This window comes from Crassostrea angulata, chromosome 2 (genome assembly GCF_025612915.1).
Source record: "Crassostrea angulata isolate pt1a10 chromosome 2, ASM2561291v2, whole genome shotgun sequence".
Taxonomy (NCBI): domain Eukaryota; kingdom Metazoa; phylum Mollusca; class Bivalvia; order Ostreida; family Ostreidae; genus Magallana; species Magallana angulata.
Genome location: NC_069112.1, coordinates 13,371,665 through 13,394,524, shown reverse-complemented (window position 1 = coordinate 13,394,524; position 22,860 = coordinate 13,371,665). Strand labels below are relative to the sequence as shown.

The 22,860-nt window shown below is 32.1% G+C and overlaps 1 protein-coding gene across 1 annotated transcript; it reads left to right on the top strand.

Annotated features, from left to right (window-relative positions):
• The first annotated feature begins 344 nt into the window (after positions 1-344).
• LOC128171331 (mucin-3A-like) lies at positions 345-22,687 on the top strand. The gene is made up of 10 exons (XM_052837102.1): positions 345-565; positions 7,188-7,526; positions 7,813-7,974; positions 8,752-9,609; positions 9,816-10,172; positions 10,524-10,685; positions 11,463-11,990; positions 19,806-19,967; positions 20,635-21,186; positions 22,500-22,687. The coding sequence occupies exons 2-10, from the start codon at positions 7,382-7,384 to the stop codon at positions 22,670-22,672; spliced, it is 3,099 nt and encodes a 1,032-aa protein (XP_052693062.1). The 5' UTR covers positions 345-565; positions 7,188-7,381; the 3' UTR covers positions 22,673-22,687.
• The last annotated feature ends 173 nt before the right edge of the window (positions 22,688-22,860 follow it).

The following is a 22,860-nucleotide window of genomic DNA, read 5'->3' as shown; positions in this document are numbered from 1 at the left end:
GATTCTATATAAAGCTTTTGTTAAAACTAGGACGTGAATCGATCGATTTATACATCGAATATACGGCCTGTTAGTTATGGAGGGATTTAAATCACCCTCCATGTTAAAGGTTAGTCTTTTAGACGTGTACACAATGCATTTCATGACTGTGTGGGATATTCAATAAAAAGATTTTAAAAAAGAGAATTATTGAATGGTTCATATATTAATGAAAGACATGGTAATCATGGTGTTGATTTCGTATCGCTTTCCTTAACTGCCAGAGATGTAAATCTATCTAAGTTATTGTAAATAGTGTTGTAAACAGAGTTAATTAGGTAAAGTGTTAATCAATATATGTTTTCTACCCAGCATACCTAAAGGGCAGCAGAGGGTAGAGAAATGCTAGGTGACTAAATGTTTTTGGATAATAGGTTAATCTATTCAACAGGCTTGTTTTATCTAAATGTTTACATTTTGTATCTGCAGTGCTGAATAATAATTTGACAGGAAATATCGAAGTGAATCGGGCACGCCTTTTTTGTGGAAATTAATCAGGAAAGACCGTTCAACATTGTGACTTGTGGTATACATATGTTTACCTATTTTTAGTCGTTGCATACCTGTGTGTAATCATGTAGAAACTCTACATCCGGGAAGAATTTGATGTACGGATGAAACCAAATATTACGGAAAGCTGAATCTCCGATGCATGCTCTTGTAATTCTAAGATTCTTTCTGTTTTCACAAGGTAATAGTTTTGTTTTATTTTTGATAATTATTGTTTTTATAATTATAACATTTTTAATGTGCAGTATCATTTTCTTTGTCCATGACAATTTTAGAAATTAAACATTTACATATACACGTACATACAGTTCACATTGTTTACATTACATGTTTTAATAAGATTTGATAATATAATAATTAATAAATCTCATACTTTTATATGTTTTCTGTATGACGTATGACCTTTATGTACTTTCACAATCAACGGAAATTCTAGAACCACGGATACTCTGACAATATTGTTTGATAGCGTAAAACTTATGAGCTATAGATTTATATCGATTTTATTACCTTTCCTTTTCTTTAAACAGGGTGTTTTTTTTAATTATTAACTAATTCAAGTCACAATCAAAGAAAAGAAATATCATCTATATTTATTCAAATGCAGTAGGTAGGTGTAAAAGCATATTAGCTGATATATATTATACCTGTATATCTATTGAAAATAAAAAAAAACCATCTAGTTAATGATTAAAATATTTGTTTATATAAAATAGTATCTAGCTAGAAAGAGATATATTCGATTTGTGTACCGTTCGCATACCAAGCTATGAAAATTATTGGGATCTGAAGAATAATTTGAAAGAAATCGAAACAAATGTATTGTATACAATGCCAATTTTTCGTGTCCTTTGCGAGATTACTCAATCGGTCAATGAATAGCTTTTTAAATGTTTTCGGTACACTTTTAAAAAGGGGTTTTTAAAGGAAATAAACCAGTTATTGAAATTGACAAAATCGCGGGCAACTGCCAAAGGGGTACCTCTATTGTACATTAACTCCTCCTGCAAGTTTCAAGGAAGTTGGGGTTTTTTGCACATTAATACACATGTACATCAATCATATTACCTAGAATTTGATTTTCGACAATTTGAAACTAGATGCTGTCATTAGACAGTAATACCCGCACCCAGTGTTTGCCCCTAAATAACACTGTTATGTATCAGTTTAATTAAAAATGAAGGCCACATGCAATCTCCGGTAATATATTTAATATAATATGAGCAGCACTTTATCTGCAATTTGGGGTTGAACTATTTGCAGTGAATTATCAGTTAATCAATAATCTTAACAACTAATGTCATAGAAAGTATAATGGTCTATATTATTATTACAAACAAAATTAAAAATCAAATTATGCCCCCTCCCCGTGGCGGTTGTCGGTTTTAGATTTGCTTCTGTGTGCCTACAAGTACATCATCGTGTGCACAGATTAAAAGAAGGGGTAGGAGTGAGGGGTCAAGACCCCCCCCCCCCCATGGAAATTTATTTATATCAATAGTAATTACCAAAAATACCCCCAATGCTCTAACAGACATGTAAAAGCTCTAACCCATTGCACTTCAATGTTAGGTAACATTATTTGGGGGATAAATATTTAATTAATATCTATACTTTATTATCTCAATAGGAAGTATACATCGCAATATACAGGTGTCCTGCACCACCTTATAATGCTGTTATTTACCTAATAAAATAGTGCAAGGGTTTTGAAAAATAGGTCATAAAAGTACATGCATGTTACAAATAACTGATCTTTGTCTTTGTTACGTACCAAACACAGGTTTGCAGATCTCATTAACGGGTAATAATTTTACCCAGCTCTTCGATTAGGTGGTTTCACGTGTATACATACAGTTTTACATACATGTATGTGTTTTCCATATACAGAAAAGGATTAGTTAAGATCAGCTAAAGGAATTCATTATTGTGCTTGAATTGGATTATCATTCATTCGCATTAGGTGGTTCATGTACTAGTTTTACCCAACTTTTCGATGAGATTGCTTTCACGTGATGTACATACCGGTATGTGTTTTTATAAGCAGAATAGGATTTATTTACATGCATAAACGTTTTGTTTGTGATGATCAGCTAAAGGGATTCTTAGTGTGATCTTATTGGATTTCATAATGATTTTGACAAATAGTGGTAAGCAAAACAGTTTATACATGTAGTAACACAACATTATGAGACATTGATATAAGTAAGTTTTACTTTCACTTTCTAAATAAGTAATCTCCCTTTGCTAGCATACTGTATCATCATCTTTTTATATTTAAATAAACTTATCGCTGCTTATCCTCTTGCTTTTGTACACATGTACAGTTTCTGTCATTTTAATTGGAAACGTTAAATTTTCATTTGTCAGACTTACACTGTTGAGTTGACCCCATATTGACCCTTTGACATTTTGTTTTAATTGTGTGTATTAGTAAGAGTAGAGACTTATATGAGTTATAATAGGAAGGAAGATATCTTTTTTTCTTAACATATTTTAATGCATCAAATATAATATAGGTCATGACGCAATGGGATTGTTCTGACCCCATGAAACAGGAAAATAACAAATATTTTGAAAACTGTTGAGATTCCCACCAACAAACCATATATATTCTTGTTTCTAATGTCATTATGATGCATCAAAGTACATGACCCCAAAGCCGTAGTTATTTAAGACTGATTTCAATATAGATACCCAGTTCGGAGTTGAACGATTGCTGCACAAATCCAAATTATAAATCATCTCGAAACATTGTCTTGGATATCTTGAAGTTTCCATTTTTTGTATTTTCAGCCAGTATTTCACTGGTTTTATCCATGTATATAACATAAAGGGGTAGTCTTCCACATTCTCTTCTAGCCATTATATTGGTGGCTTTTTTGCTTATTCACAATATCCATTTGCAAAATTTATTCTGCACAGCTTCAATCTCTTCGTTGATATCAGTTCACCAGACTTCTGCTCCATATGTTAGAATAGGAACGATAATACTGTCAAAACGTTTAAAACACACCTTGGGATCACGGTTATTCAGGATTTTCAAAGAATGTTTTAACATATGTAATGCTTTTCGTGCCTGTAGTGCCAGTGACTTACAGCATTTCAGTCGACAGGAAAATGTGGTACCAAGTTACTTGTAGTAAGACTCAACATCCATAGGCTTCCCGTTGAACATCCGTTGTTCTTTGCCTGCAATTACTCCACCTCTCTTGAAAACCACTACTTTTGATTTGTCTATTTGTAGTACGTTTAGTTTCTTTTGTAGTCCATTTACAGTGTCTGATATCATAAGAAGATCGTCAGCAAACAGGAGGGCTGTTATATGCGATATTTGTTCTGTAATATGGATTCCTTCACACTGAGAGTTACGTAACATCTCAGTAAATTCATTTATGTACATCGAGAAAAGCCATGGGCTTAAAAGACATCCTTGACGAACACCGACATTACATGTAAAATATTCAGTAATTTTGTATCCAATTTTAACACAACTTAACACACGGTGATAAATAGACTGTAATATTGTGATCATCTTACCACGTATACCTTTATTGATAAGACAATAAAATAGTTTTTTACGATCGATAGAGTCAAATGCTTTGGAGAAGTCTATAAAGACACAAAAGATCTTCCCTCGTTTTTCTGTAATGTATTTCTGCACTATAGATTGTAAAACACAAATATTGTCAGTTGTGGAATATCCATGACAAAATCCTACTTGTTCCTCGGGAATACGACCTATGGTCTCAGACCATAAATTGAGTCTCTTTTTCAGAACTGTTGTGAATATTTTGCTAAAGGAATCAAATAGTAAGATTCTCCTATAGTTAATAGGGTCTTCTCTGTCTCCTTTTTTAAAGAGAGAAATAATCACACTTTTGAACCAAAACTCTGGAAACTGTCCTGAATTAAATATTTGGTTAAAAAGTTTCCTTAGTAGGTTTCCTACTTCTTTGTTGGAATACTTGTAAAAATTGAATGGGATTTCATCTTGTCCATTTTATTGTTTTAGTCCTTTCTAAGCTACCCCTTAAAACAGGCATTAGCCTCTCTCAGGTGTTCCTTACATAAATTACGTATTGAAGAGGATAGAATTGAGGGAATTGATAGTGCGGATAGATTATGTCAACTTTGTAATTTAAGACAAATTGAAAATGAAGTACATTTTCTATTTCACTGTCCAATGTTAGAAGACTTAAAAAGAAATTCTTTCATTTTATTTCACTGTCCATCAGAAAGAAAATATATTCCAATTTGTATTGATCATCTTTTTAACAGCAATTTTTATAAAAAAAGGTCTGTCAATAAGACAAAAAAAGCTAACTCTATGACAATCTATGTTAAAACATACAGTATTTTTACAAATTCTCTATGTATATGCATTATATATATAACATGTTTATGTTGCATATAAATATGATGCCTAGAGGCACAGTGGGCAACGGCCTTTAAGTACCAAATAAACATCTTATCTTATCTCATCTAAGTTCATGACCCCCAGGAGTTGTCTTTAAATAACCCCCATCCACCCCCTCCGGATCCCCCCCCCCCACACTCTGAATTTGGAATTCAGTATATTTTGATACAAAATGTCATGTAACTTTCCATTTTGAATTTCGGAGAGGATATCTTGACTACCCTTCCCTGACCCCCCCCCCCCCCTCCCTCCATATCCGTGCCTAGGATAAATGTTAATTTTCTGCTACTTTTTGACTACCAAGAATAAATTAAATTTTTCAAAACCTTTTTGCACATCTTTAGGACTGTCCGTTCCATATCCCAAGATAATGAGTCTATACATTAAATCATAAGAGGAGTCCTAGAATCTAGGTTTTGTTTTGGAGATATACACGTCAAGTATGTGCTATTATTTGACTATGTGGATAAAATTTAAAATTTCTAAAACCTGATTGCTTATCTATAGGACAGACCCATTTATATCACTAGATATCATGTGTCTATTTATTAAATCAAAAGGAGTTCTGAGATCTATTTTTATTTGAGTAATAAACGACGTTTTTTCTGCTTTTATTTTGACTCCCTAGATGAAATTTAAATTTTTAAAACCTAATTGCATATCCATAGAACAGCCCTTATTATATCCCAAGTTGTGGTGTGTCTATTCATTAAATCATCAGAGGAGTTCTGGAATCTATGGTTTTTTAGGAGTGGTAAACGTCAATTTTCTGCTATTATTTGACTCCCTGGATGACATTGAGATTTTTTAAAACTTTCCACAATTACACGACAGCCCCAATCTTATTCCTAAAGATGACAATGATGCTCCAAAAGGTAAAAGAGGAGTTTTAGGAACATTTGTTATGCAATAAAAAAAATTTTGTTGCCCATCGATCCCCGTTATAAAAAAAAACCAATTCTGAAACATGATCACACTGAAGAATGACACCTCAAATCATATTCTAGAAGATCATTTTGCTACTGCAAAATATGTTGACGTTTTTGTAACCAAAGTTTTTGGAAACAAAAATAGGAAGCAATTTTTCAGCTACCAAATGACCCCTGGGCAAAATTGAAATTTCCGAAACCTTATTGCGCATCTATAAGATATCACAAAACATATTCCGCTAGATGATTTGTCTATTGTTGAATATTGTTGGAGGGGTTCGAAAAAGAAGATTTTTTGCGACAAAACGTCATTGTAACAATTATTTGACCACCAGAAAAGAATTTTTGAAACCTTTTTACAAAACAACACTACACCCCAAATCAAACTCCCAGAGTTGAGTTTGCTGGTTTATAAGATGCAAGAGCGGTTTGAGAAAATAAAATGTGGCAGACGGACCCACGAGCAGGGTAACAACACTATACCCGAACTTTTTTTTAGAAAGTGCGGGTATAAAGAGTAATAACACCACTCCAACTTAGTTATATTTTTCGCAATATTTTGCATATAGAGTACTTCTTTTTACTGATGACTCATCCTACATTTCTTAAGACACGAAGTTGTTGTTTTTCTGATCAACTATATTTATATCTAAGATGTGCACATTTCTTTTTTTTCTATTTTGATTACTGAATGTATTTCCAAAAATGCCACCTGTTGAACTTACGGTACCCTATATATATCTTGATATGTAGTGTTTATCAGATCAGGGTAGACAAATGGATCATAGATACTTTTTACACAAAAAACCGGTTTGCTGTTACATTAACAACCGTTCTCTTGTTCCTGATATTGAACGTGTTTCTCGCTTTCATATCTGCTTTCAGGACATATGTATGGTTTTGCTGGCAATGATTTAATATATGTTACTCGATCTTCTGAGTGATATAATTGCATACCAGTGATTAGTGTAGTTGTTACAGTTATAAAATATATGTACATATGTTGAGTTTTATTTTTTTTTTTACGTTATGCGGCACCAAACGAAAAACATTGATCATTTTTTTTACTATTTTACCTTCAATACAATGTGATTTTTAAGGTTATATTAAGTTCTAAGGTGTTTTTTTTAAACTCCAAACTAGCTACATACAAAACTACTCATATCTTAACTAGGTGCTTACAAATAATAATTCGGAATTATAACACTTTAACGTTTAGAAGATGCGCTAATATCAAGGTCAAAATAAATATGCAATTTCTTTTATAATTGTTTTTCTCTTTCTGGCAGCAATCTCAATAATTAAAGGAAACATCGATGACCATGGTTTCTGTCATGAACAAAAACTTAACGTAACATTCTGCGTTTATTGTGGATCCGGTGTTCCAGACTATATTGCAGTTACAATAGTGGCAGGTGAAAACGACCCCAATGGGGCCTATCAGTTATTCTGTGTGACACCTCAATGGATTTGTTCTGGCTCTATGACAGAAACCTACAATACAACTAGTGATACACTAGAGATAGGATTTATATTCAATCATTCAATTCATGGTGGCCGTTACTTAAGGATAATACGTGAACGAAACGGCAGTCAAGAAAATCAACAAATCCTACTGAAACCTTGCTGTAAGTAATATTTCATTGGATAATATTGACTCTTACATTATTTTAAGATATATAATATTGGAAGCTACACAGTTGGCTGTATGTGTAAACATACGATGTTGTTTATAGTTTCTCACAAGTAGAAAGTAGAACATATGTTCAAAAAATTCAGTAGTAAATTGTAACATTTCTTGGTTTAACACTTTGGATACAGTATTTGACCAAATGACTGTAAGAATATAAGCAAAACATATATCCGCAATTGTTCAGTTGTTCTTTCATGCTTTGTTATATTGATATTTTTTAGTTTCAGAATTTACAACAAACGCCAGCTTCTATAATGAGTCTCTCATTACTGTTAGTTGTCAGCATTCGTCCTTCAATTATTCCAATTCCCCAATAAGAATAAAGATTGAAGACGGAACAGAATTTGGCGCTTGCTCAAAAATGAGCTGCTTCGGATGCAAAAGTAAGAACACAGTTTAGTTTTAACAACAATTATTTAAGAAAAGTGTTTTGGTGTATACAGGTATAAAAGGTGTAAAAACAATCACAAACACTAAATTTCCTCTGATGAACTTACTCATGTTAGCTGCTTCATTTAAATATATACATTTAACTTATACAATCAGCTATGAAAGATCAATTAGGTTGAATTGGTCAGCCATGTAAGGCCAGTCACCAGTCACCGAGTATGTAATATATGAATCGATTTTAGAGAGCATTGCGAGTGCACTGACATGTAAACACAGTTAAATAAAGATTTTATAAAAGAAGTGTTGAAACAAAAAAATGAAGCTGTTTACAACATCACAGCTTTGGCCCCTTCAGACTCCTTATAAATACAGGTAGGAAACTAGCAAAATTTAACTCTATATGTCGAAGGGATGTAGTATGAACGCAAATCTGCAGTAATCAGGTTAAACAATACTTTTGGTATCTATTTGTTTATGTTTACTTGCAAATAAATAAAAAACAATTAATGCACTATGTACCATCAAATGTGGTTTATATTATATATTATATATCATCAAATATGATACCTAGAGGGTAATTGAAATGTGTATACCAAATTATATTGCTTAAAACATTAAAAGACTTTTTGCCCTATTTTATTTCTGTTTTATTATAAAATATGTAGAAAACCTGAATAATAACACGTATTGCCACATGTTAAACATTTACTTTATCTATGATATGGGTACATTTATAAGCAATACAAAACGAATTATTTGTGTTGTTATAGGGCTCCCAGATGGCATACAATGCATGGTGCCGTATATTCCAGGAAAAGCAATACAGTGTATATTAGATGGGGCAGTCTACAATATTAGGGCTCCAGATATTGCAACAACAGCCTTAACTTCAGAAACAACAGAAACTATAAGTACAACGCTGCAAGGCACCTCAAAAGATACCACATACATGACACAAGACACCTCATATACGTCACCAGAAATCGAATTACCAACAACATCAACTAAAAATTTAGATATAGGTAGAGTTACGTCAACCGAAAAGTCAACAAATTTGCAAAATGTGACAACCATACCAGAAAGCTCAGCGACATCTAGTAAAATAATCACGACAACGGTTGAAAATTCTTCCATGTCACGTGAACAGAATGTAACAACACCGTTGACAAAAGGTTCATCAACCTCTAAAAGTATAATAACAACAGATAACTTGCCAGGATCCTTAAATATAACAACAGAGTATCCGAATAGTTTGTTAACTGAACAAGATACCGTTTCTTTCTCAGAAGGTCCATCAACCTCTAAAAGTATAAAATCAACAGATAACTTGCCAGGATCCTCAAATATAACAACAGAGTATCCGATAAGTTTGTCAACTGAACAAGATATCGCTATGTTCACAGAAGGTCAATCAACCTCTAATAGTATTACATCAACAGATAACTTGACAGGATCCTTAAATATGACAACAGAGTCTACGAATAGTTTGCCAACAGAACAAAGAATCGTCACGTCCACAGAAGATTCAAAAATCTCTGTGGAAACAATCGGAAGCAGAAGAGTTAACGAAGAAACGACAACTGAGTATTTAGAAACGACTGTAAAGCCAACAAACGCTTCATCAAATGGTATAAATTTATTTTCATTATCGTCTTCGATAAATAAAATAAAACAGTCCTAGGTGTATTTTTTCCAGTCTAAATTGTTCTAAAGTACCTATAGAATATAAACTTGATTTGAAATATTTCAATTAATATAAACACTCGAATAAGTAACCTTTTCATAAGTTTTTGTCAATGATTTTATTTCATTATAATTTTTTTTTATGCTGAAGGAGCAATTACGATAATCAATCAGAACATAATCGATCAAGGATTCTGCCATAAACAGGACGTCAACATTCAGTTGTACATTAACTGCGGCATACCTTTCTCTGCCACCATTACTGTGGCTATAGTGACAAGCAAATATGAAACCAACCCAAACACCATCTTGACCTGCATGAGGTCTAATGACAGCACGTGGAATTGTCCCAGATTTGATATTATGACAGGGAAACTCAATTCATCTAGTGGTATATTAGATATAAATTTTAAATTCAATTTCACGATCCATGCAGGATATTATGTAAGGCTGACATCTTCATGTGATGGAAACCAAGAATCGAAGCATATTCATCTTATACCATGTTGTAAGTTTAAAAAACTCTTTGTTGCTTGTTTACATATAAATTATATGATATTCAACAGCATTACTAATCAAGATTGGTATTTTTTAATTCAACTATTGCTTGCTTGAACAACGAGATATGAACCAAGTTTAATGCTCAATCATTCAATATTTTGGTCTAGTCTATGTACTGGGTAAGGTTGTTGAACTAAATAACGATTCATTTTTACTTATTTTAAAGCTGATATAATAAATGTTTTGAAATAGAAAGCAAAATTAGATTTTTCAAGAAGAAAAATCACATTTGAAAAACGTGTTCAAGTTATGTACCAACACAAGGTATATTAACCTTTATTTGTTGTAAACTGTTCAGTTTCAGGATTTACAGTTAATGCTACCTTCTACAATGCCACTTCATTTGTCATCATTTGTCAGCATACGTCATTCAACGACTCCAGCTCTCCGATCAGAATCAAATTAAAGGGAGGCAACGACCTTGGGGCATGTTCCAAAATCAGCTGTAATAGTTGCAAAAGTACGAAACATATCAAAAAAATATAGAAATATAGATGTAAACACAAAAGACATTTTCCAAGTTCATATTCTTTCATAACTCCAACAAATATTATGATATACAAAGGTAAACAGATACAGACTGATAGTTTTATATCACAGTTAAGTGACAGATTAGATGTTATTCTGAAAATGCGAAAGCCAAAAACAGAATGAAAAAGTCAACGGTATTCTTTTTATAACACACTGAAAACTTTATTATATAAGTCGTGTTTTCTATTTAAAAAAGTCTTAATTCGGCCTTTGTAAATACACATACAGTCATTTCATGCATATATTTTACAATGCCATGCTATGCTATGGTACTAGTATGCGATTTTAATGATATGCTGTGACATTTAAATGCAATGCTATAAGATTTGTATGCTATGCAATAAGAAATTGACATAAAGGACCTAATGATATGGTATGCTATGATATGCTATGGTATGGTACGAGATTCGAACAAAACACTTTCATACACAGAAGAGTTCCACATATTTCGAAGTAAAATGACGAGAAGCCAAAGTTTGGTATCTGCAATGTGAACATTTTTTTTTTTAAATCATGTTGTATAATATGCTATGACGAATGTGATGCTATGAGATTGCATGCTATGGTATGAGACTCAAATGCTATTGTATGGGATTTCAATGCTATAATATTTAAATGCAATGCAATACTATGCTATGCTGTATGTAGTAAAAGATATGCTTAAACTGACTGTAACTATCCTTGTATGTTCCTATTCGTATTACAGGATTACGAGATGGTATACAATGTTATGTATTGTATGACCCTGAAAGTATATACCAGTGTGTGTTGGACGGTGCAATCTATAACATAAGTCTACCAACAACGCAGCCAGAAATTCCAACAACAACGCCACGAAACGTGTCTTCTTCACAAACGGTAACAACGGCATCAGAAAACACAACAGTGTCAGAAAAAAGCGTATTGTCTTCTACAGATAGCTCATCAACAACGTCACATAGACTTCTTACGTCAAGTGAGGGATCAACAGCATACACCTTATTTACAAAAACATCATCGGAAGGCACAATTGTTGAAACGTTTAATTTGACGTTAATAGATAATAGCCAAGCTACGTTTTCCAAAGACCATTTAACAACAGAGAGCACAGGACCTGGAGAGATTTCTACGTCACAGGACGACATAGAAAGTTCATCGACGTCACGAGAAAACGTTGAAAGTACAACCAGTGCGCCACATTTTGAATCAACGTCAATACAATCAACGAAAACTATAACAACAGCTCCAAGAGATGGTAAGAATAATACTTTTGTTATCAAACTGTAAAAAGTACGGATAATTCAAACTATTTTTTGTTTGCCTTTGGAATGATAATAATGTTTATGAAGCAAGCACTGAAGTGCATGCACCTACCTGAGAACAGCTAAATATTTGGGGTATGGGTTATTGTTTTTTGTAAAAAATGTTGTTGTTTTTTTAAATTTCATTTTTAAAATGTAATATACAATGTATGTGAATTAAGACTGTCTTTAAGATCAGGTATTTAATTACAATACTCTAGCTTATCATGTTTGTTGATTTTTTTTTTATTTGTCGTTATCTACGGTGCAACAATCACGATAATCAACAAAAATGACTTCGATCGAGGATTATGTCATCTAAACGAAGTAGAGATACAGTAATGTCTTGGATGCAAATTAAATGGTTGTGCATTTGTTGAACTGTCTCTGGTAGCAAGTGTAAATGGCCCTTACGCGAATAATCTTTTGACATGTTCGAGGTTCAGTGACATTATGTGGAAGTGTTATGATGATGGTTTTGTGACCGGAAAGTACAACGAATCTAGTAATGTATTGGATACTAGGTTTAATTTCAACTACACCAAATATGCTTGACGTTATTCGAAGATAAATTTATTTTGTGATGAAGATTTAGAAATAACACACCATCTTCTCAAGGCATATTGAAAGCATATTTGTATAAGAAATTTTTTTTTCATAATGAGTAAACATGTATATGGTAGATAAAAATTGCCATTCAGATTCATTTCAAAGCCAATGACTCCTGCATTGTTTACAAAAAAAATCCTTATATCTCTGATTCAAACCAATTCATACTTTTTATAGACAGCAACTTTTAAGAAATGAAAGAAAACGTTAAACAGGTTCAAATTTTAATATTTATGAATCGTATTGCATGCATATATAATAAAAAACCAATAACAGCTGCTTTCATTGACCACGGAAAGATCTTGTAATGTTTTAGCTCACCTGAACCTAAGGTAAAAGTGAGCTTTTCTGATCACTTGTTGTCCGTCCGTCCGTCTTTCCGTCTATAAACTTTTTACATTTTTTTAACTTCTTCTCTAAAACCACTGAGCCAAATTCGACTAAACTTGATACACAGTATTCCTATGAAAAAGGGATTTTAAATCGTTAAAATAAAGGGCATAACACTTTTTAAAAGGGAGGTAATCGCGAAACAGTGAATATAACAGTGAATGCAGTGTGTCTTTAAAAATCTTCTTCTTAAGAACCACTGCACCAGAAATGCTACTATTTACACAAAAAGTGTATATATAGTGTTATAGAGTTTCTTAATTGTAAAATCGTAACACCGTAATTCCAAAAATCATTGCACTTATGGAACAATGGAAAAGAAGAATTCTTACTCCAATTGGTCGTGTCACTGTCATTAAGAGTTTGTTAATTCCAAAACTAAATCATTTATTTATATCGCTTCCTACTCCCAAAAAGGAGATTGTAGCATTTATATGCAAAGCCTTTTTTGAGTTTCTATGGAAATCCAAAACAGACAAAGTTAAAAGGTCTCTTATAACACAAGACTACTTGTCAGGTGGTATGAAAATGGTAGATGTTAGAAGTTTTATTACATCACTTAAATGTACATGGATTAAAAGGTTAACTTGCTCACATAAACCATGGATGGATATTTTCTATGCTCTCAATGGAGATGATATTTTACAGAAATTGTATGATTTTGGAGATAGTTTTGTGTTTGATTGTTTGTTAAAAGAAAATAACGCCTTTTGGAAAGATGTTTTGATTGCTTGGTCATGTTATATGAAATCTTTTACTTACTCTCCGCACTTTAAAAACAAATTTCATTATATTCCAGTGTGGTATAACTCTAATATAAAAGTTAACAACAAACCAGTTTTTTTTAAATCCTGGTATGAAAAGGGAATAAAGGTTGTGCAAGATTTTTTTGATGATGATTGTAATCTTTTAGACTTTGGAGTTCTTAAAAACACATACAATCTATCTGATAGTTGTGTGATGCAATACAATAGCATTGTTACAGCTATTTCAAAATATTTGAAATCAATAGATAGGTCTTCTTTCAAAAGACTTCCTAATCCATATGTACCTTTATTTTTTGAACCTCTCATATCTTCTGAAAAATGCTCAAAAATCTTTTATAATTTCTTGAATAAAAATGAGGCTATTCCAACCTCAATCAGCAAGTGGGAGGCAGAGCTTAGGCCATATGGAGTAGACACAATATCAGTGCAAGATGTTTTTAAAATTTGTTATAAAACCACTAGTGATTCTTCTGCCCAGTGGTTACAATTTCGAATCTTACATAGAATTGTTCCTGTTGGAAAATACCTTAAGAAAATTAACATTAAAACTTCTGATTGTTGTGGTTTTTGTATGGAAAATGTTGAAACAATAATACATGTTTTCATTGCTTGTGATAAAGTACAAACACTCTGGAGTGATTTAAGTCTTCATATATACAGAAAAACCTCTGAAAGAGTTGGTTTCAATGTTTCGAATGTTATTCTCGGTGATCTACCATTGTCAAACAATAACAGGGTTATAAACTTCATAATTCTATATGTTAAACATTATATTTTTATATCCTTAATGCAAAACAAAATGCCAAATTTTCTTGGATTACTCAGTCATTTAAGAATAAAATACCATGTAGAAAGATATGCTGCTATCCAAAATCAAAAGCTGCGCAATTTTGAAAAATTGTGGCTTACATGGAAAAACATTTTAGATTAGTTTATGATATTATGATTATTACTATTCGTATTATTATTTGTTATTTATTTTTTGGTTTTTTATTTTTTTTTGGTTTTTTCTCTTTTTTTGGAAGCAAAGTAACCATTTACCACTAATATTGAAAAATGTATGTAATTATACTTGTGTGTGAGTGAGTATGCATGTGTATAAAATTTATAAAAACTGAATTTAATAATGTCAACATTAGTACTAGTATGTATGGAACTAAAACAATAAATTATAAAAAAAAAAAAAAAAAAAAAAAAAAAAAAAAAATCGTAACACACAGACGAAAATTGGGGCTCAGGATAGGGTTCAAAGTTTAATATAGATTTACACATAAAAATGTTTAAAAAATTTCTTCTCCAGAATTTCTGCACCAGAAATGCCAATGTTTACACAAAACCTTGTTTATAAAGTGAAACAATCGTGGCCTTCGGACAAAAATTGGGCCGGCGATGGGGTTGAATTTTTTTTTAATATATGTAAAAGGAATTTTTTTAAAAAGTATTCTTCTCAGGAAGTATAATGCTTCAATTAGTGAGATTACTATGCACGCAACTTTAAATAATGTATATTCAAAATCACTCAAGCTGTGACCACTGGGCTAATACTGGGGACCAAAGAGGGTTTCAAATTTAACATAAAAATAAGGATATATCATTGATAATGTTTAATTTTGTTTCGAGAACTACAAAGCTACAGTTTAAGAGATTACTATGTAAGCATCCTAAGAAATTGTTAAAGCTAACTTTAAAACACCGACCAATACTTAGGCCCCATAAAGGGGTTTCAAAGTTTAAAATAGATAGCATATGCCATGAAATAGAATGTTACAAGGAACTTGTCCAGGAGAGCGATGTGGCCCATATGCCTCTTGTTAGCTTAGTAAAACATTGATTTTTTTTATTAGATGGGCTCTGCTGAAAACAGAGTCCTGGCTGTAGGCAGGCAAATCGCCAATGTTACTATGAATAGCACTACTTCAAAAGTAAACACAAAAACCAAACAGCGTCAAAGTAAAAGCTTCCGCTATACCAAATAGTTACACAAAGAGGCAAGATTTGTCAAAAGTGTTAGTTCTTTTGTTTGTTTTATTTTTAATTTCGAGAGAATTGTCTTTTTAGTTTTCTAATTAATTAATTAATTAATTCTAATTAATTACGTGTTTTAAAAACAAATCTATGCATTTTGGACAAATATAATGCGCATGAATTTCCATGAACTACTTTGCTTCGCATTGAAGAAATGGGGATTGAATTTATAACGCTTGTTGCAAAATTCAAGCAGTAACTGTTGATGTTTTTCTACTAGGCAGAAATATTATTGTTTATAGCAACTTACAAAATTTGGTCGCTGTCAGACGCTTTGCCGACACTAAAAGCATCTTCAAAACAGCATGACGATGTTATATCACTTTCAGATTATAAATCACAATGTTTTATCCTTTACGACTAATATACAAATATATGTATAATATGTATATATGTATAATAGTTTCATGATTCTGCTGAATATTTAGAAGAAATCATTCATTTATAAGGATCTTTAAAAAGAAAGAAAATTGTACATATTTAAGGTAAAAAAATTTATAAGACATGGCATTTGCACAAGTTGGTGATACTATATTTAACTTATGACCTTAATGAAAATGTCAATAAATGATTGGCAACGGCAAATGGTTGTTAGGATAATCAATACAAATAAATGCCATTTATATTATATAGAATATACATTTGTGTGTATATATATATATATATATATATATATATATATATATATATATATATATATATGTGTGTGTGTGTGTGTGATTTCCTTTTAAATTTAGAAATGCCTAAACTATGATATTTTTTTTGGCACAGCGAAATACAACTTTTTGTTTGTGATTGATGATTTAATGAGTAAATGCCCAATATGCGAAGGATAGTTTATATATGTTTGCTACTTACAAAAGGGGAATTGTTTATTTAAAATGACATTATATATGTTTACGACTGTGACTCATTTGATTTTGGCACTAGAAGGAAAACAAGGATAGCAATTTCATTGTTTAAAACATTTCGTTTAACAAAGCCTTGCTTCCGATGAACAGCATTTTAACTAAAACATTTAGATAAATCACATTTAACTGGGGATACACAGCAAAGTGTGCCACATACGTCAAACATGTGTGATACGTATGTGACCTCACGTTTGTTTAACGTGATTTAAGTACCACGTGTGTTTAACGTACGTTAATGAACTTATGTGAAAAATATGTTACACGTGTGTTAGACTACGCAATACATTCCATACGTTTTACGTATGTGGATCAAACGTACGTTTTTCATATGAATTACATACGTGTGACATGTAAATTGCTTAAAATTAAATTACTTGAACATTTTTTAATTTTTCAGTTCATTCTTGATATCTTGCTGCTTAAATCACTTCAATTTATTACCCAGTAACTTCACTTGAAGTTTGGAAACATCCATTTTGCATTTCCAGCTACTTGTTAATCTAAAATTAGAGTTACAGAAAAAAGACAGGTTTGAGATTAAAAATGAATTTAATTCCTTGAATGATTACATTAAGATTTATTTTGTTGTCATTTTTCTGTGCTTTAATAGTTTCTGAAAAAAAATATGTAGAATTTAACATTAAATTTCATTTTATGATAAAGTAAAATTTACAAATGCCTCAGTTGCGTTTTTATTTAACAATAGTGTTAAAGAATAACAGGATCCATTTAGATTTTATTGCAAATACAACATGAAGAAAGTTTACAATTGATAATAATTTTGTCTTTTATTTGCAAGCTCTCAGAGAGAGTGAGAGAGAGAGAGAGGGGGGGGGGCAAAATAGAAGGTCAATCACAAATATTAATTTGACAAAATAATTTTTTACCTCTAGTATCTTCATCCTGATTTTTGTCCACCTCCAACTTCTTCCTTTTTACTGTTTTCCCATGACAATGCTTGTTCAAACTTTTTTCTAAAATATTAATACAATCTTAAGTACATACAATCATTAGAGTTTTTTAAATACATGATAAAAATATAATTTATACATGTAAGGGGAAAACAACGTATACAGGTAAATATTTTTCTATGCAAATACGCTTGAATCATTAGGGTGAAATGATTTCTAAAGTACACTTACACATTCTGCAACAAAAAAATGGGGGGGGGGGATGGGGTTGGTGGGGGGGGGGGGTGACTGGATACATGCCTGTATTAATCCTTATCTAAATTGAATTACCTTAATCTGTTACTAAATTAGCAACCACATTGCAATTGTCTTTGAACTCCGCGAAGAACTTTTCAATCCTGGATCATTCATTACAAAATCTTCAGGCTACATCAAAACAGATCTTTGAAACTTCTGTATTATATCCATTTGCTACACAATATAATACATGCATTAGATAAATAGATATATCAAAATTTTACACTTACTTTCTAAGAAATACAAATGTAGGTTTCATGCAACAGATGACCCTTAAAAGATGTTTAAATTGTGAAATGCAATGGTATGTGTATTTACATTATGGTTTTAGCAATTCAAAGAGACATCTGTCATTGACTGTGCTATAGCTAGTTTATGTCCTCTTCCAGGGATATGTCAAGCAGCCAATGCATGCCTATAAAAATGTTTCAATTACCATGCAATAAGAATACAACTTAATAGAGAAAATTCTGTAATCATTTCACTTAGTTGCAATGGAAGACCTACTCGTTACTTTGAAAAGGCTTTGCTTTAGTTTTTCTCTTCTTTCAATATTTCAGTTTTTTCAAATGCGTCTTATCCAAGATCGACATATATTTTATAGTTTTCAATAAGTATCGATTCTTCTTAATTAACTAAACCAAATAGCTTAGTAGGAGCTCTCCGGGGAAACATCATTTTTATCGTCATTAATTCAACCCAAATTTTCCCGGAGAACACAGTTACAGCTCCGTGCTACATGTTTACTCTTTTGCCATTGGTAATTGTACGATATAATTTTCAAATGCAAGTAAATAAAAACGAATGCTTGACAATCATTACCTCTGCTAAATTCATCCTGCAGTGCAGTTCGATCTTCTGCCTCCGTGACGTAAAAATGTGACGTATATTTTGTCATCGACAAAACTAAAACCGATTTCGTATTAATTCCGGATTCGTTATCGAATTAATTATAAGAAGACACTTGGCTTCTGTGAAACAACTTTATTTATGCATAACTACATATAAAGTTTAAACCAATAAACATGCACAATAGCAAGGCTTTTTTCATACATGCATGTTCACATGCATTCATTTCAGAGACATGAATGATAAAGCAACATGCAGATCATGCGCGGATCCAGAAAATTTCTTCCGGGGGGGGGGGGGTCCGAAGGATAATTGTGTTTGCCCGAGGAGGGGGGGGGGGGGGGTCAGAGGCATATCTGCAATAATTTTACTGTGTAAATTTCATTAACTTCATTTTCCGAGGGGTTGGGACCCCTCCGGGCACAGCCCCCCCCCCCTTTGATCCGCGCATACAGATAATTTTTATGTCAAGTTATTCAAATGCATGCTTTCACACATATGTAAAACATATATTATTAACGCACGTGTAACATATGGTTTTTAGAACTCATGTTAACCATGTGTTTATTAACATATGTGTAACATGTGGTTGAGATCTACATATGTAAAACATATGGTTCACATACGTTTAACATATGTAAAATCTTACGTATGTTAAACATATGTGATGATGAACGTATGTTATCACACGTATGTTAACCATGCGTTTCTCAACATATGTGTAACGTATGGTTTGACTTCACATGTGTGTTACATATGTTTAACGTATGTTGCACATGTGTTAAGTTCAAACATTTGTGAAACGTATGTGGCACAATTAGCTGTGTATGAACTTGATGATTCAAATTATGTCACTGAACTTTTAATTATAAACCTATGAAATTGAGAGAAATGTTCGTACATATACATTCCTTACGATTTGTTGACTCCTTATAAAGTATAATTTTAAACTTGATTATTGTCATAGTTTTTTTTGTTTTAAAACGCCTAAATTTGATATTTTTTTTCAGTTTCAGAATTTAATGTACAGTCGTCCTTCTTCAACGATACTTCTGTCATCATTAATTGTCAACATACTTCGTTCAACTATTCCAGCTCTGTGATCAGAATCAAATCAGAGGGAGGGGACGACTACGGGTCATGTTTCAAAACCATGTGTAACGGTTGTAAAAGTAAGAACATTTTGTTACTTAATTGAAAAACAAACACAGTGGAAACAACAGATATAGTTTTCCGATATGTATCCAAAGTAAGAAGGAATAATTTTTCTAAGGGTTTTATCCTTTTCATAAAAAAAAAACCAGTTTATATGACTTGACTTAAATGCTAAACTGTTGTTTAAAACTTTTGCCGACTCGATCTCAACTTGCAAAAACTAAAGTTTGAAAAACAGTCCGTCATTTTAGTTATCATCAATTTTACAACTAACGACCTATCTATTTAAAAAAACTGTTCAACACAAAGGAGTTTATTGTAAATGATATTATACATGTATTTGATAGTTAAAGAAATATGTTTTGTGTAAAAGCATATTTTACTTCATATATACTGTAAAACACGCTACTAGTGAACACGCTTTTAATGAATTGACGCTGTTATTTCAGCAATGTTTGTTTTCCGTTGGTTTTCAACATACTGCGTTGTCAACGAATATAACGAATTACATTTATAACAGTCAAATAACTCGCACTACCAGTCCGTTTTAATCATGTTCATGGACTATACTGCTCTTCTTAGTTTTCAGAGATTTTTGTTGTAGAATAATATGTCTTCAGTGAAATATATAGATCTAAAAGTGGTGTTTAAACTTCCCAGCATTGTTTACATACACTGTTTTAGGGTTACCAGAAGGTATACAATGCATAGTGCCATATACTCCTGGTAAGATATTACAGTGCATATTTGATGGTACAGTCTACAACATAAGCATCCCAGCAAATCAAGTTACCCAAACAACCTTACCAGGGACCACAACAACATCAGAGAGGACCACGGCGATTTCAGAATATCACTCTTCTTTGACCACAAGTATGACATCAAAAATACGGGAAAGCTCAACAACACAAACATTTACTTCGCCTGCGAGATTATCAACAGAACAGAGTTTAACAACCGGGCTTACAGACTTAACAACTGAACATATTTTTAGGACAACAGAGTCACAAAACTCACTAACATCAAGAAATATAACACCATCAACGCCTGATATTTCATCGACGTCGCCAATTATTACGACAACCTCCCCGAGTGAAATTAAAACGTCACCAAATGTCATGCTTACGTCATCTAGTATTTTTTCAACATCAAAACGAAATACCGTGATGACTACTTTACCAGGAACGCAAACGTCAGGAGGATCCGCATTGATATCAACCCTAAAACCAATAGATGGTATTGTATATTTTATGTACAATTTTCGATACTTCATTGTATATTGACAAATACTCGTGCGCTGTTTTAAAGTTGTTCTTATTATCACAATAAGTAAGTTCCTCTTATATTTTTTGTGTTATATCTGTATATTTACATTTGCAAATTTGCGTCCGTCTATGAACCTTTTGAACAGCCAAAACGTTCAATTCTGTATGAACTTCTTCATAACGTCACAATAAACTTCAGTTCGTTCTGGACGATTTTTCTTTTTCAAACGTAAATATAAGTAACTAGACACGATCTCGTTGCGAGCAACGAGTGGGTCTTCCGTCCGATTTTTGAATAGATTAGATCAAACTTATCGATTCAAAGAAAGAACCGAAGATCTAAACGAAAAAAAGTAAAAACAAATTTGCAGCACTCGAGGCTTGAACCCGGGTCGCCTGGGCCATGTCCACGACTCTATCGACTGAGCTACTCGGACTCTCGCTTCAGAACTTTGACGCTTAATTTCTCGAGAATGCCTTGATCGATTTTAAAACAAATTACATATCCTGAATCAGTAAAAGAGTCACTATAAGGTGTTAAAATTTCAAAAAATAATATTAAAAAATAAAAAAGTCGAAAAATTCAATTTTCCAAATTTGCGTCCGGTTGCGACCGGAAGTGACGGCGGACATTCATTTGACCAAGGTGCACCAGAAAAACAGTAGATCTATCATTTCTGAAAATTTCAGCCTTTTATCTTTACTCGTTTTTGAGAAACGTGACAGACAAAATTGACTTTTTAAAATCTTAAACGGACGATAACTTCTGACCGGAAGTGTATTTTTAAAAATAAAAAAGAAAATTATCAGCTTTAGATAAAAACACGTTAATATTGAAATTTTGAGCGAAATCGATCCAGTAATCTCCGAGATATCGTCTGCACAAAATCGGTAAGAAAAAAAAAGAATAATAAAGAAAAGTGAAAAAGAAACAATAGAATAAAAGAAGGGTCTTCCGCTGAATAATAAACAGCATTTTTTAAATTGCTATTTATTTCTAAGGTTATAATATAATAACATATTATTTTATTGATAAGTTGGGATCATTTACCACTCTGGTTATTTTGAGATTAAATTAAAAAATAAAAAGTTGTAACAGAGGCATGTTATTGATACGGAAATGAAGACAATACATGTAGTCAAAATCATAAATAGTTCATGGGAATTTCATATGGTCTTGATAATTTATGGTGTATTAGAGATTGTACTATAGATTACAGACTGAAATATTCAGTAAAAAAAAAATCATCTATGACAGGGTTCTCATAAAATGCAATTCTCTAGTTTCAGAATTCACTGTAAATGTGACCTTTCATAATGAATCTTTCATCAACGCTAGATGTCAGCATTCATCATTCAATTACACCAGTTCAACAATACGAATTAAAGTAAAAGGGGGAAACGACTACGGCGCATGCTCAAGATACAGCTGTAACGGCTGCGCAAGTATGAAATAATAATCAGAAAATAAAATTAGAGTGTAGACGCTTCACAAATTCTCTTTTGTTTTCAAAGAATATTAGACTAAAACGGCGTTTATTTAAGAAATTAAGGTACATTTGAATTCGTAAATTTTTCGGGAAAAAAATTTGGAAACTACAGTTTGTTATTTTTAAAACAAAATTACCATAACAATCTTTCAAAT